The sequence below is a fragment of the Rhinoderma darwinii genome, chromosome 4 (assembly GCF_050947455.1).
Source record: "Rhinoderma darwinii isolate aRhiDar2 chromosome 4, aRhiDar2.hap1, whole genome shotgun sequence".
Lineage (NCBI taxonomy): Eukaryota > Metazoa > Chordata > Amphibia > Anura > Rhinodermatidae > Rhinoderma > Rhinoderma darwinii.
In genome coordinates this window covers 122,286,763-122,302,641 of record NC_134690.1, presented here as the reverse complement: position 1 = coordinate 122,302,641, position 15,879 = coordinate 122,286,763, and the positions used below count along the sequence as shown (strand labels likewise).

The following is a 15,879-nucleotide window of genomic DNA, read 5'->3' as shown; positions in this document are numbered from 1 at the left end:
GAAAACATTTTCTTCAGCTAAACAATCAACCTTGTATAATGACTGAGCGCAGGCAAAATGCTTCTCTTAAAGATGAGATATTTTCTGAACAACACACTTCCCCTGAGCATTTCATCCAAAGCCTAATTTTGTCTTTCTCATTTCAGTTATAATTGATTCAATTTACAAAGTCACGGAGGGGAGGCAGTCTGAAATCTTCCATCGCCACGCAGAGGGAAACTTTGACCCTACGTGTTGCTTTACCATATACCATGGTAACCATATGGAATCTTTGGATCTGATAACATCCAACCCAGAGGAAGCCCGGACATGGATTACAGGGTTAAAGTATTTAATGGCTGGAATAAGTGATGAAGATTCTCTAGCTAAAAGACAACGGACTCATGATCAATATCCTTTAGTAATACATAATATTATGTTCGTTACTTGTGTATTAATCCTCACAGCTAAATATCTGCCTACTCTATATGACAGATATATAATAGATGAGCAGAAGGTAAGAGAGGTAAATACTTGTGCACACATGAAGATACTAAATCTAATATTAATTATATTATAATACATCTTTTACATTATATTGTATTTAATTCTATACTGTACATTAGCTGTAAAGGCAGGTGAGGGGCAGCTACTCTTTGAAAAACCATTGCAGAGGGTGAACACTGGACTTATGATTATCATAGATGATTAGTTATATTACATTCTCTTCATGATCAGATGATTTTAACACAACTTAAAAAATTTTGAATTGTCTTCTAAATTGACTGTAGGGCAAGAATGTTGATAAGAATAAGATTTCAGTTTTTCATAATGCAGTTAAAGAAAATGGTAGCGTCAAATAAATTACGTAGCAGGGAGTAGCACCACAACATTACTTTTCCTTGCATTAAAGTGGACTTTCATAAGAAAGAAGATATATGTATGTGTGTGTGTATATATATATATATATATATATATATATATATATATATATATATATATATATATATATATAAAAATAAATAAAAGGGGTATTATAACAATGGACATGTATCACTTAGAAATGGGAATTTTAGTTTTGGGACCACAGCTTTGGAGCCAAATGTTCTCTACAGTGGATGATCCTACACCTCTAAACTGGCCACAGTGGGGAGTGGTTGTATGAGGCTCTGGCTGAGCATTCTTACTGCCGCTTCTTACAATTCTATGGTATCTATTTAAACAGCCGAGCACACTGACTCTTTATTAAATATAGATAGAGCGGCACCAAGCATGCTCAGACTTCACTTCATACAACTCCTTCGCACCTGTAAAGGATCTGCCAGGCACTACGTCTGTGGATACTCCCAGGATTAATCAATCGACACCTGAGGCCGGACCTCTTAGACTGACTCCGGCTCCCACCAATCAGGGTGGCAGGCTCAGGAGTGGGAGAGCCTATCGCGGCCTGGTCAGTCGGAGTTAGCTCCGCCCCCTGTCCATTTATACCTGCCGTTTTCTCTTCCTCATTGCTTGTGATTCTTCCTGGTTTCCTGGCTCTGCTACAGCCTTGCTCCAGCCTGCTACTGCCTTGCTTCAGCCTTGCTACAGCTTCCGCTTATCCTGCTTCGCTCTGACCCCGGCTTGCTTCCTGCTCCTTGCTCTGCGTTTGTATACTTCGTGACATCCTGATTCTGACTGGCTCGTTGACCACTCTGGTTTCCTCACGGTGTTCCGTGGGCTACTGCCCCTTCCCTTGCTTGTTCCCTGTTTGTATTCCCTTGCACTTAGTCAGCGTAGGGACCGCCGCCCAGTTGTACCCCGTCGCCTAGGGCGGGTCGTTGCAAGTAGGCAGGGACAGGGCGGTGGGTAGATTAGGGCTCACTTATCCCCTTCCCCTCCTTCCTGCCATAACAGCACCACAGCCCTTTTAGTGTGAGGGACTAATGGCAGGTATAGCCCTTTATAAAAAGATAAATCCTTGCGTTGTCCTCTATTGTTATGCTGTTAGACAGTCAGTTTAGCCATTTCTTAGTTTGTTTTTATGTAACTTGGAAAGCTGGATGGAGTCCTCAATGGAAAATTTAGTTATGAAGTGATATTGGAGCAGGGGACGTCTCACTAGGCAAATTTGACATTTAAGAGTGAAAACAGGGTGACCAGTCCTGTGGGAAATTTAATGATCACTCTATTGTCTGCCAGTTTCCTCAGAAACAGATGACTTAGAAATGTCTAAATAGAATTTTTGACAACTTTAGACGAGCACAACTCAAGGCTTATTAAGTGGTGATTTTTTTTGAGTTTAAATGCTGTTGAAACATTTCAATAATTCTTTCAGTCCATGTTATATTACAATGTTATTATATGACATTGTTTATTTCATTTACAGTACAAGCATGTCTTTCCAATAGTCCTCTTCGATGGTAAACACATCATTCAGGGACATTAAATGGACATAAAAATAATAGGATTTTTCTATATCTGCAGTTGTTATTTTGTTTAATAATGTATATATATTAATAATCATATAGATTCTATCACTTCAAGAATAAAATGAGCAGCTGGGAGTCTGCTGTGTGAATCGAGCCCGTTGTTGTTCCAGCTGGCAGCGAACCTTGACAAGAGCCACAGAGGAATAGACTGAGGGAGACAGGGGTGGAAGACGGCTGCTATTGTGCAGATAAAGTGCAATACTGGGACAACAGGCGCACAGAGGGGTGGAGATTGTATCACATTCTAAATCTGGAATCTTACATTTTTATGTTGTTGTTTATGCCGATTTTAGACAGTGTGGAATATTCGGGTGAAACATATAGGGTTCAGTAGCTACAACTAGTTTTATACAGGTATGGGCTCTTTAACCTTACTAAATGATTCTGGAAATGCAGAAACTGTTTCTCCACTGGGAAATATTTTACTTCCCTTATAATGCAATAATGGAAAAGATAAACTGGAATGAACTGAAAGCCTTGTGGTTGACACAGATAAAATCCATTGGAATGTATATTAACTTGTTTGTTAAAATTTGCATGCCAGGCATTTTAGAATTCTCCCAACGGACTCATAAATGCTATTAATTCAGTGGAGGAGGCTTCGGTAATTAAACATTTATGAGCCTTTGCTGGAGACCTTAGAATATTTGAATGCAATAGACGAGATGGCATCAGAATGTATTTGGGGAACAGCACTAAAGACATTTTTTTCTATACACCCTAAAGTGTTGTTTGGTCTTCTTATGACGTGTTTCTTCTGCTCATTGATGAAGTTCTCAGAAATGTTGGAGGCTAAAGACACATTCTGAAAACAAAATGTTACTTTTGTTATGTTCGTATTGTCTCGTAAAACAGTAGCAAAGTTTGTTCCATAAATAAGCACTTTCTTTATTGCGATATAATATTTCTCTACTTGGTGGATAATATGTATATTCAGGTTTTCAGCATTGCAAGCCAACATGGTCACTGTGTTATCAACCAAGATGGTGGAGATAGAACGCTCCAGTAAAATACTGGCCCACTTTTACATTTAGGCCAGGCAGTCACAAAATATGTCAAATTTATCACATTGGTCCATGCTATATGACACTACCACTTTTGATTTTGCTTACTTTGTGGCAGAATTCTGTGCCCATTTTTTTGTGCACTAGTAAACTCAATCTCTTTCCGATATACCCCACCCCTTTCTGGCTAAGCCATGCCCATTTATTGAGACACTTTTAAAAAGTGTCTAGTGAGGTGCAAACATCCACATTTTGCCAAAGTATACAATATTGTTCCAAAGAACTTTAAATTTTGGTGACAATCCTAGATGGTGGATTTAAACCATTATACTAAAGTTTGACTAGACTCACTAGACAAGAACTTGTATCATTCTGTACATTTGGGTTAATAACCCCTATGTCCCTATCTTCTAGCGTAATCTCCACAATTTAAAATTTTATGGCTTCATTGCTCTAAAGCGAAAGGCTTCTTTAGGTCATTTTTTTTGCTTCTTGAAGTTAACCTAAAATTATTACCCTATGTAGGAGAGGTAATTACAATAGCAAACAAAGTATTACAGTACCCCAAAACCATTTGTAGAAAAGTCATTGTTATTTATACTTAAATTGAAAGCGCTCAGTTATAAAGTATATAGCACTAGTGACCTGGGTACTCCCACTGAGAATTGTATTGCATGACATCAACATGTGGTCACTTATTTTGCATACTTCCTCGGGGTTGGTTTTTGGTTTTATTCTTTTTGTTTTTGTTGTTTGTGCCTTGTAATGAAAAAAAAAAAAATGCAGCTTAAACAGCACATGTAAACATACCCATATAGATGTGATTCAGAAATGCAAGTTGTGAAATGTGTTTGCTGACACAGTTTTGGAAGAATTGTATTTGGACATATTTCTTGGTTTTATCACCCTTAATGGATTCATACATGGGTGAAACAGACATTTGAAGAAGCCGACAAGAATGGAGATGGCTTGCTGAATATAGAAGAGATCTACCAGCTCATGCATAAGCTTAATGTGAATTTACCTCGCAGGAAAGTTCGGCAGATGTTCCAGGTTAGTTTCTACTTGCTTTTTATGCATATAAACTCACAACACACTTTTGGTGCTGATGGGAAATGTTGGCCTTTTTTTATCACATTGATAAACATGCATCCGTTTGGAGTATTTTAGTATAATGCGATTCATGAACAAATTGATATTTGTACATTGATATTTGCTGAATTGCGAACATTTTTTACAGAACAAATTGTTACAGAAAAAAACACCACAGGTGTTACATAATGGGACCCAGATCAAAGCTATAATGGTTATCATCAGAGAAAGAAATGTCAGCAGTTTAGATAATGTTTCCCTCAATGGAAACGATAACAATTTTCGCAGTCATAGATAGCTGTGTGTAAACACACCTTTAGTTAGTTATAATGGTTTGACAGCAGGCGTGATCTGCTATATTACTGTTTACATCAAAAACCAAGGATCACTATGTATAACAATAAACCAAGTTTCATCACATAAAAAACTTGCTAGATCAAATTTGCTCCAGGAGCAGTTCATCAAAACAATGCAAACAAACCAATGAAATGACAAAGTAGCTACTTCCCATTGGGCCATATGGAATTCCTATGAATATGAACGTTGACCTATTGTGGAAATGGTGCATGATTTTACTCCTGGTAAGAGAATGTTTTGGGGAAGTAAAAACCAGCTCCCTTACACCTCTGTGCCTCCAGTTTCCCTTTGTAATTATTCACTAGGGACTAGTTTTGTTTTTGTGTACATTGTTTTTGTTATACTTGTAACCTTCAAGGCAATCCTTTTTTAGCTAAATACAGAAGCAGCTCTGATTTTTCTCTTGTCCTGGTCCCCGGGCCAATTATTTTTTACTGACACTGTTACATTGTAGTAAACAGCAGCTTTGTGAAAATAGGACTTTCTGAAAGAAGCCCTATTTCGAGAGAATAGGGCTTCTCAGTTCCAAATGTTTCCATTCACAGAGAGTAATCTGAGATCTTAGGAAAGTAAAACTAGTGTAAGGAAAATAGGAGTTGCTCATAATTAACCATTAAATAATAAAGCTGCTGCTTTCATTTTTCAAAGGGCTTCTTGAAATGAGCGCTGAGAAAGATAGAGAGACTTTGGTAAAATTACTTGAATATCTTATCCAAACAGGGAAAAGAACAAGGTTAGTCAGCACCTATTAGGGCCTGTTTACATCACCGTTGCCCTTCCGTTGAGGGGTACCGTCGGAGGTTTTCGTCGGTTTAACCCCTCAACGGAAAGGCAAACTAAATAAATGGGCAAGTGCTAATCTGCTGTGACTCATTCAGATGGGTCTCTGCACTAAACATTACACCTGTACAACCGGAGACTCACCGCTCTCTTGGGCATAGACCTACAAAATGTACTCAGGATAGATAGGAACCATTTATTCTATACTAATTAAAAAATGCCTTAGACAGATGGGTAGAATACAGGACCAAAATGGACCAAAAAGAACAATGCAAAAGACAAAGTTAGTCAGCACCTCCTAACAAAGTCAAATAAATTGGCAGGTGCCAATCTGTTGTGGCAGATGTCACCACATCTGTCGACAGCTACTGTAGTAATTGGGGCGTATCTGGTTTCCAATAGGTGAAACTACACAAGCACCTGGTACTACAGAAACTCCTCCATATATTTACCCTCCTCGCTTCTGAGTTGGGTCCCATCTAGTTGTATGTGCAAAACATATAGCGTCCCGACGCTGAAGGGCATCATGACCCAGTGTTGCGCCTGGAGCTCAAGAGGACCCAGTGCTATGCCCAGAGCTAAAGACGACCCAGTTCTGCTCCTGGATCTGAAGAGGACCGGATTGTCTACTGAGCCACTGTAGCTAATCCTATCAAGTGTGATACTGTCTACTGAGGCCCTGTATCTAAGTCTATCATGTGTATCTAATCCTATCCAGTGGCGTAGCTATGGGGGTTACAGTCTTATGGGGGCAAAACCTAATTTTGGGGCTTGTGCCCTCAGCTGCTAGTGCTGCATCAATGGGACACTTAAGAGACCCAACGATGCAGCCGAAAGTCACTTGTGGGCCGGGTCCGTTGGCCATGAAGAGATTTGCAAGGGAGGGTCAAGTTTAACTTTCGCACTGGGGCCCATGAGCCTTCAGCTATGCCGCTGTGTGTACTATAGAGGGTAGACGGGAGGAGGGAAGAGTGGCAAGTTTAGTATGAGCTAGCAGGCTTGTGTACTTAGTCACCATAACAGGGCTGCAGCTCCACTATATCTGTAAAAGAGGTCTGAAGAATTATTGACAGATCTTTAAGGGGAAGGGCTTTACAAAGGTACTGCGCATGAGGATCTAAGAGCACTGTGTAGTTTTTATTTTTTATTGGAGGTACCCTTTATATGGTCAGTACATTTTATTGTACAACATTATCTGAAACTTGGGCAACACTGAGTATTTTTAAATTATAGCGTGTGGTGGATTTATGAAGCAAAAGACATGAAGATGTTTACTTCAATTCTTCTACTGGCACATTGATGCATCTGCCAGCCCAGTGTGAGTGAAGGAATATATCACAAGTTTTTGTTAAGTTTACTATCATTTTTTTGTACATTGTCTTTGTACAATTTCCAGCATAAAAAAAAGCTACAAACCCTCATAAATTTAAAAAATATGTAACAGAGGTAGATTACCTAATGAAAAGATGAGGCAAATATGAATATAATAATATCAAATGAAAGCTACTCAGATATGAAGATGTGTAGTAGCACTTAACAATGCACACAAACCAGGTCACAACTTTTGTCCAGGGATGAGGGGGAGGGGTCTCGGCCAGCTGGTGGAACAGCTGAAACGGGAAATCTAAAGGAATCTTATTCTACTTAGATGGAAGCATTTAAGGGAAAGTAAGGCAGTTGCTTGTGGAATAAATTGAATGTGGTCACACCAAGGGGTTCAGATTCACCTTAATCTCTCCTGTCTTGGAGAATAGAGGTAATTTTTTTGTTGATCATATACCATGAAAGGCGACGTTTGACTTTAGAGAAGTCCAGTGTTGTTTTATTCCAAGTCTGCATGGTGGCCAGCAAGGCAAAAGAGATAAGAGCTTGGATTGGTTTAGTTATATTTGGGATACATCTATTTACCAGGGCTTTTCAGGTATCCTTTGCGCCGTTTTCTCCACTGATTGAGAATGAAGTTATAGGTGCGAATCCAAAGGCTAGTTATTTCCGGACAGGTCCACCAGGTGTGGAGAATGTCGTTGCTTGTTGCAATCAAGAGGGTATTCAGTAGGGATTTGGAGGCAGAAGTTTGCATCTGTGACTATCTGGCAGCAGTGGGGCTGGAACTCAAATCTGCCTCTCAGCGTTGCATGCATGGTAATGATGTCGCAGTTGGGCAGGTAAGGTGCAAGTATAGTGTAGATATAATACCAGGAGAATGTTTTTTAATCCTGCTTACTTGTTTAAATGAAGTTAAAGTAAGTAGAGCTTGAGGTATTTCAAAGTAGGGTCTCTGAAAAATGTTTTATCTGTAGGTAACGGAAAAGCTTGCTAGTAGAGAGGTTAAATTGTTTACATAGGACTCCTCACCAGGAGCAACGGGAAGATGTTTTATGAAGACCTGCCGATCTCCAAGCCCTAAGGGACTTTTGGCCTGGGGGGAAAAGTGGGTTTCCCAGCAGCGGCTCTAAGTAGAAGTAGGGGGTGATGAGACCCGACGAGTACTTCACGCGATCCCATATATCATATATATGATATGTTTATTTATTGGGTTTGTGATAAATGTTCGAGAGGGGGTAAAAAATTACAAAGTTTGCTCTTATTTTTAAGTGAAAGTATAATGTGAAAATGTTGAACCAGACTAGTTGGCCCAATGTGTGTGCACATGTGGTGGTGGGGCAGGGGCTTGGGATTAAAAGAGGAGTTGTTGGAAAGCAGTGGAATTTAGGAACTCTTGTTGTTTTTTAATTTTTTTAAGCTGAATAGTTACATGTCAGAACTGAGAAAGTTTAACACCATTCTTTTTTGTTTCACTACTTTTAAAAAATAAAAACCAAATTATTTCATAAAAACAATTTGTTAAAAAAAGCTGTGTAATAGTTGTGTGTAGCTTGTTTGTTTTGCGGGCAACTGTAGTTTTTATTGGTACCATTTTGATCACTTCTCATTCCATTTTTGGGAAGGCGAAGTTATTTATTATTGTTTACATTATTGTAAAGTAAAAATTGGAAAAAGGAGGTTTTTTTTAAATGTATTTATCTTTTATTTTCTTTTGTTGAAATCTTTATTAAAATGATTTTTTTTACCCACACTAGGGGACTTAAGCATGCATTTATTCGGTCGCTGGTACGATACACTGCAATACTTTTGTATTGCGGTATATTGTTGTATTAACAGTCTCCTATAAAGCACCAAGATGGCAGACCTGGGGCCCTTCATTAGGCATCTGGCTGCCATGATTACCCATCGGCACCAGCGCTGGCATAGTGGGGGATTAGATGACAGAGGGGGCTTTCCCCCTCTTGGCATCCAAGTGATTATACGGCTGGGATCGGAGTAATCTCCGTTAGCTTGCACCCACAGCGTATGTAGCGGGCTCAGCTCGTGGGCCTGCTCCATATTTCTTCCCCCGGCCGTGTCGTGCATATACGTCATTGGTCGTAAAGGGATTAATTTACTCGTGTTTTGTACCCGAAAGCAGCAGAAAAATTAACAATGGGAAAGTGTGCCTTAGTTCTGGATGTCATTATTAGAAATGCCAATGTGTCCATTCATACTGAGAATCAGATCAGGAAAAGTTATTCTTTGACAGGGATTTCTATTTTCTCTTCTGAGATTTACGTATTTTGTTACATGTTCATTCATAGCAAACCTAATCCATGTGATTTACAGACCGGCACAAGATGGCACTGCAATGTCTGTCTGACAGGCACTCTTTACACGGTCTGCAACACCCCAAGGTCTAAAGGGAGGTAACAAGGGAATTTGTCAGTGTAAAAAACAACAAAACATGCCACTGATATAACAATCACAGTCACCTTCTCAAAATGATCTGAAAGAGATACAAATATTTATAACATAAAATTTAACCCAAAACTGTAAATACAATGTTTGGTCTCTAATGTTTGTAGTGTGGATAGAAGGTATTTCATTTTCTAGTGTAGTAAATACTTTTAGAATAGGAGAATTAAGGAGAATATTTTCCCATTTCACATTAGGCTAAATTTCAAGCTAAATTTCAACTTTGTGGTTTAAACCATGTCCTCCGGAACCACAGCTAGAGGTCTCATTATAACACAAGTCCACAAACCACGAATGGAAATCGCTCAATTACCATGTGTCATATGTATTAACTCAAAATGGGGCATACTCTTAAAAATACTGAAGTGACTGGATGAATAAATAGTCATGGAGATATGTAGTCAGGTTTTTTTTTTTTTTTTCATATTTATATTCTTTTCTTTATTTTTTTTATAAATGCTTTTCTTACAGTTTCTTTTTGTTTAAAATCAGTTATTATATAAAAAGTTATCCTTAACTTAATGACAAGCAGACATATTATTTCAGTTAAACTATATGGAAGGCAGACTGCTGGCTGGCCTGTCCTCAAGACCTACATAAAAGAAGCATGTATTAAAAAAACCTCTGTCGACTGTTTGGAAAATCCCGAGTAAATCCTCTTAGGCAGATGCTTTAAGCAGACTCAGTGAGGACATGAGTACTACAAATGAGTCTCTAAAGACAGTTTAAAGCAGCCACAAGACATGTTTTATTGGCACACAAGTGTGTTGTGTTTCTTTACAGAACTGCTCCAATTTACTACCGTTGTAGATATGATGTATGTTTTTATAAAGAACCCTTAAATAAGCAATAAACCTAATGGTTATTGGTAACATTGTCCTTAACAATAAAATTAGGTCAGAAATTGAACTTCTCTTATCTGGAATTTGTCACAAAGACACTGCTAAGCTGGTACAGTTCTGTTTATTCCAGCACTTGGAGGCTATTCTACTTTAGCACTGTTAGGCCTCATGCAGACGACCGTAGCCATGTGCACGGCCGTGATTTTTGAGTCGGCCGGCCGCGCAGTGACACCCGCGAGCCGCCCGCAAAATCGCGGGCCGTGCACATGGCCACGTGCATTATTTCCTATGAGCCTGAACCACAGAACACGGCCGTAATAAGACATGTCCATTCTTTGTGTTCCAGGCTCCTGGGCCATGCACGGACCGTGGAAACCACGGTTGTGTGCATGGGCCCATAGGAATGAATGGGGCCGCAATTCTCCCGTGGATTTTCGCGGGATTTGCGGCCACAAAAGCACGTTCGTGTACATGGCACCTTAGATGTTGTCTAAGACGAGGCTTCTTACCAGCCATCACTTGATGATGCCTGGGCCTCACCAATGGTCGTGGTTCATGGCAAAAATATTTGCTCAATTTATCTTAAAATTTGTCTCCTGAACCCAGTAGAGCATTAAAATGCGATCAAAAGATGTCAATTTTGTTGCTGAACCAGAGATTTCTATAACCATAGAAAGATACGTGCAGCATATAATCACATCTGTCAAAACTGCCTCCCCGGCTGCGCCACACCAGCAACTCGGGGTACGCTTCACTAGTGAAGCCGCCTTACAGTTTGAGAGGCACTGGTACAATATTATAATTGGTTATTTGGTGGGCTCATGTTTCTGCCATAGTGACTTAACAAAGTTACTCACAAAATGATAGCGGAGAAAGCCAAGTTGTCAAACTTCTGTGCATTGGAACACAGTGAATTAAGAACACGAACTAGAGGTTCTACATATAAATAATAGTACAGTATACTAATGTACGCTTTGTGAATCAATATATGTCAGGGTGGCTGGCTAACTGCCTTTTAGAAGCCATAATAATGGCTAGCTACTGTTCAAAAGCCTTATTCATGGAAGCATACAAAAACATGCCACAGAATTGTTTTCAGGTATCAGCTTTACTAATTATTACCTGGAGCTCACCTACAAGACCTAATGACATCAATGACACCACTGAATTGTTCCAAATTGTAGAACTCACAGCAGATTTTCTCCAAATTGGGACCACACCTAATACCTATACAGTGGTACCACCATGCAGATATTCCACACCTTAGTGTCCAAATGGCATTATAATAACATCCACATGGAATTGCCAACACCATTGTAAACACCACTCAGAACTTTGGAGCCACACTATAGTCATCTTGGTTATTTAGCCTGATTTAAGAGATGGGATTAAAAGGACACATACCCACAAACTGTAGACATTATATGCTATTGATAATAGTGTAGTGGAAGGAAACCATTTCTCAGTCAGGTATTAGAATCCGGCTTGAGACCATGTCATGGTAAAAAAGAATGACCAGTATGAAAAATGTGAATATTGATTGAGTATGAGGTATGACATGTATGAGAAGTGAAGAGTAACTGAGTATGAACTAATAATGGAATTACTGTAGTACTTATTATATGATAAGGTTACGAGAGAAGTTTTAGCTGGCATATACATAAGATCCCTGAAGGCGGATTACGTTTATTTCTGGGAACTGCTATTGAGGGAAACATGGTTGAAACAGGTTGTATTCGAACCATTGCAGTGTTTAGTTTCCCCTAAAGATAAGATGTCCCAGATGTGTTTGACAACCCCTTATCTTCCCCCTTTATTGAAGTAATATGGTCAAGTTGCAGATTAGTGCATTATATATGTTGTAGGGTTTTATCATACATTAGCTTTCCTTTAATGAGGTGTTAACAGTCCAATGAAGGTCGACATTAGCTGTCACTTGGTAATAATGGATTAAACCAAGAAAGGCTTATGATGATGCATTGATAAACATGACAGTTGATGAGCATGGTCTTATTTTGCATTCATATTAAACTCTGACTTCATGTTTATGATGTGAAACATTTCTTTTACAGGAAGCAGACACGGATGACAATCAGGGCACATTAACCTTTGTGGAGTTCTCTGTGTTTTACAAGATGATGTCATTAAGGAGAGATTTATACTTGCTGCTCTTAAGTTACAGTGATAAGAAAGATCATTTTACAGTGGATGAACTTGCCCAGTTTCTAAAAATGGAACAAAAGGTAAAAAACAAATTGTCGTTTGACGTTTTGTTATGTAATTCAAGGTTTATCACAAGTAATGCGTAAAGGTCCTTCTATATACCGGCCAATACGGGCTGTGTGAACGAGCACCGATCAACGAGACAGCTCGTTGATCAGCGCTCGTTTGCTCCTTTCACGAGTAGCAATGATTGTTTATGGATGGGGACTAGCGATCGTTACTAGGATCACTTGTCCCCATGCATTTCCATCATGATGGCAGCAGATGTGCTGCCGACAACATTGATATTTTGTGCTGAATAAACTATATGATCAGTCAATGAATAAGCGTTTGCTCGTTCATCGGCTAATTGTTGCTTTGTATACACAGGGCAACGATCGGGAACGAGCATTCACATGAACACTCGTTTGTCTGATCATTGGCCTGTCTTAATTGTCCATAATTGTTTAAAGGGGATTTTTCATGTTGACAAATCTCTTTATGTTAGGGCATCTGACTTGAGTTCAAGAGCAACCAAAAGAGACCGCAAAGTACGTAGAAGCGAGCTAAGGGGCATTACGTGGCTGCATCTATGGTATAATTTTTGCTAAGGTGCGCTAGAGTGGGCCGTTCAATGGGTGGTTTGTTTCTTTTAGGGCATCTAGTAGAAATGTTCAGGCGTAATGCTTGCCATGTGCCTGAAAAAATAAAAGATAAGTATCAGTAGAGGAAATGAATGTGGTAATGGCGTTAAGCATCTACTGTTTTTATTTATATATATATATATATATATATGTATATATATATATATATAAAGTCCAAATACAATGTCAGCCGCACAGCCTTGTAAATCATAGGTGGGTGCCGACCTGCCCAGGTCAGGGCTAACAGACCTGCTGTAGTAGAATCCAAAAATCAGGCAGCACTCCAAGGTATAAGCAAGGTAGAAAAAGGTGCTATATTGGTCCATATACACACGACGTTTCAGCTCAACACAGGAGCCTTTCTCAAGTGAGAAAGGCTCCTGTGTTGAGCTGAAACGTCGTGTGTATATGGACCAATATAGCACCTTTTTCTACCTTGCTTATACCTTGGAGTGCTGCCTGATTTTTGGATTCTATATATATATATATATATATATATATATATATATATATATATATATAAAAATATCTATATAAAATCTATCAGAGTATTACATAGTACATTACACAAGAATATGTGAGCTCTTAAAAGGCAGGCAGACCACTTATTTAAAAATGGTCGCGCCACTTCAGTAATCCATGGACAAATGTGTATTTTGCATTTTTTTTTCTGTAATAATAAGCTGGAGTTGAAATTCAAGGCATCTCCCTTAGTTCAGATATATGTCTCGGTCAATGTGCCATCTGTCTATGAATTGACATCCAGCAATGTCCTGGAAAAATCAGATCGCAGTACAGATTTTATCAGAGATACAGTATGTTGCTTTGGTTTTACCTTTGAATATCGTTACCAACCAGTGTGTTGCATTATTTAAGATAGATAGATAGATAGATAGATAGATAGATAGATAGATAGATAGATAGATAGATAGATAGATAGATAGATAGATAGATAGATAGATAGTGAAAAAAAAAATAGAAAAGACATGCTGACCATTTAATTTTTTCATAATTAAATATATATAAAAGATAAATAGTTTATAATAACTTCAATGATCCTATACAATTACATAATGTAACATTTGTATTCTCTATCTAAATATCACTTTAATTAGGTAAATTTTTGACCATCGAAAAAAACATCTTACAGGGTATCTTAAAAAAAATAAATAAAAAAATAAATAATACTTTTTGTTGGCACTGCATGCCAAGCAGCAGCCTAAACTATTTTAGGTCATTTCTTAGCAACAGATGCAGCAAAGTGTGTGGCACCGCCTGACCGTCACACTTCTGTGGAGATCCCGTGGTGTAACATGGTATTCAGAACAATGGGTTATTGGTTTTTGTCATCAGCCAGACACTTTGGTCTAGAAGGAATATGGTTGCCAGTCCCCAGTTTTATTTTAAGAAGTTCCACAGCATAGGGACAAGCAGAGGGCTTTCTGTCTCCTGTGGGACACACCTTATATTTCAAATGAACTAAATCTTGAATTAAAGTGTAATCCTAATTTAAACGTTCGCTTTTATATTAGTAAATAAAGGAACAGCTTAGATATCAACTGTTGCCCTTTGAGGCTGACACATTGTTGTAAAACAGCCTGTGATGGCTATCAAGGAAGCCGGGGGAATTTGGATAAACCCTGCAGTTTTCCTGCTGTCTTTAACACTGTCATAACCAATGGTCACTAATGCCCCTGTGTCCAGGTCAAATTTTTCATTTCTGCTATGCACTTTTTAAGCGATAATATCCTTGCAACCGCTTTGAATATCACAACTATTTTTACTTTATTTTTTTACAAGACTTATGAGACTTTCATTTTCTAGATTAGTTTAATTAATTTCGTGTTTTTAATTATTATTCTGAGCAGACAAATCTTATTTTTTTTATATATATACTGTACAGCTGTGTAACAATTAGTCTTCTCTCGCCATCACCCTGGATCGCTGTGAGGGGAGAGGGAAGGAGGCTATAAGGCTATATTCACATGGCGTGAAAAAAAAGGGCAGTTAACAACGGATCTACTGTCAGTTTTTTATGGCTGTTTTGCATCAATGTGTCTCAAAATTTGAATCCATTTCCCAGCCGTCTGACCGCTTTTAACCGTCATTTGGCATCAGTTTTTCATGGACGTTAAAAAAAATAGATGAATTTTATTCGTTAGTTTTTTTTGGTCCCAGCCACCTGAAAACACCACAGTGCCCATGTAGATGGTGATGCAAGACCACTGTAGATAGTGCCACATTGCCCACTGTAGATAGTGCCTGTGTCCACATAGATAGTGCCCATTGTAAATAGTGCCACAGTTCCCACTGTAAAATAGTGCCACACACAGTGCCCATGTAAATAGCGCCACAGTGTCCCCTGTAGGTAGTGCCCATATAATGCCACAGTAACCATGTAGATATTGCCACACCCTCTGTATATAGCACCCCCTGTAGATAGCACCCCACCCCCTGCAGATAGCACCACCCCCTGCAGATAGCACCACCCCCTGTAGATAGCAACATCCCCCTGCAGATAGTGCCACCCCCCTGTAGATCGCACCATCCCCCATGTAGGTAGCACCATCCTTCTTGTAGATAGCAACATCCCCCCTGCAGATAGCGCCACCCTTTGCACATAGAGCCACCCCCTGTAGATTGCACCCTCCTCCCTGTAGATAGCAACTTCCCCCGTTCATATAGCAAACACCACCACCCCCGTAAATGGCACCCCCTTCTA

General features: G+C 39.1%; 1 protein-coding gene across 3 annotated transcripts in view; it reads left to right on the top strand.

Moving 5' to 3' along the window:
• The window catches only part of PLCH1 (phospholipase C eta 1), a 151,296-nt gene that overhangs the window by 62,803 nt on the left and 72,614 nt on the right, over positions 1-15,879 (top strand). For 2 of the 3 annotated variants that reach the window (XM_075861527.1, XM_075861526.1), the window contains exons 1-2: positions 4,384-4,507; positions 12,384-12,554. In XM_075861527.1, the coding sequence (XP_075717642.1) occupies positions 4,454-4,507; positions 12,384-12,554 (225 nt within the window). In that variant the 5' untranslated portion in view covers positions 4,384-4,453. Of the gene's footprint in view, positions 1-146; positions 391-4,377; positions 4,508-12,383; positions 12,555-15,879 lie in introns of those variants that run through there. The other variant, XM_075861528.1, reaches the window with a different exon arrangement.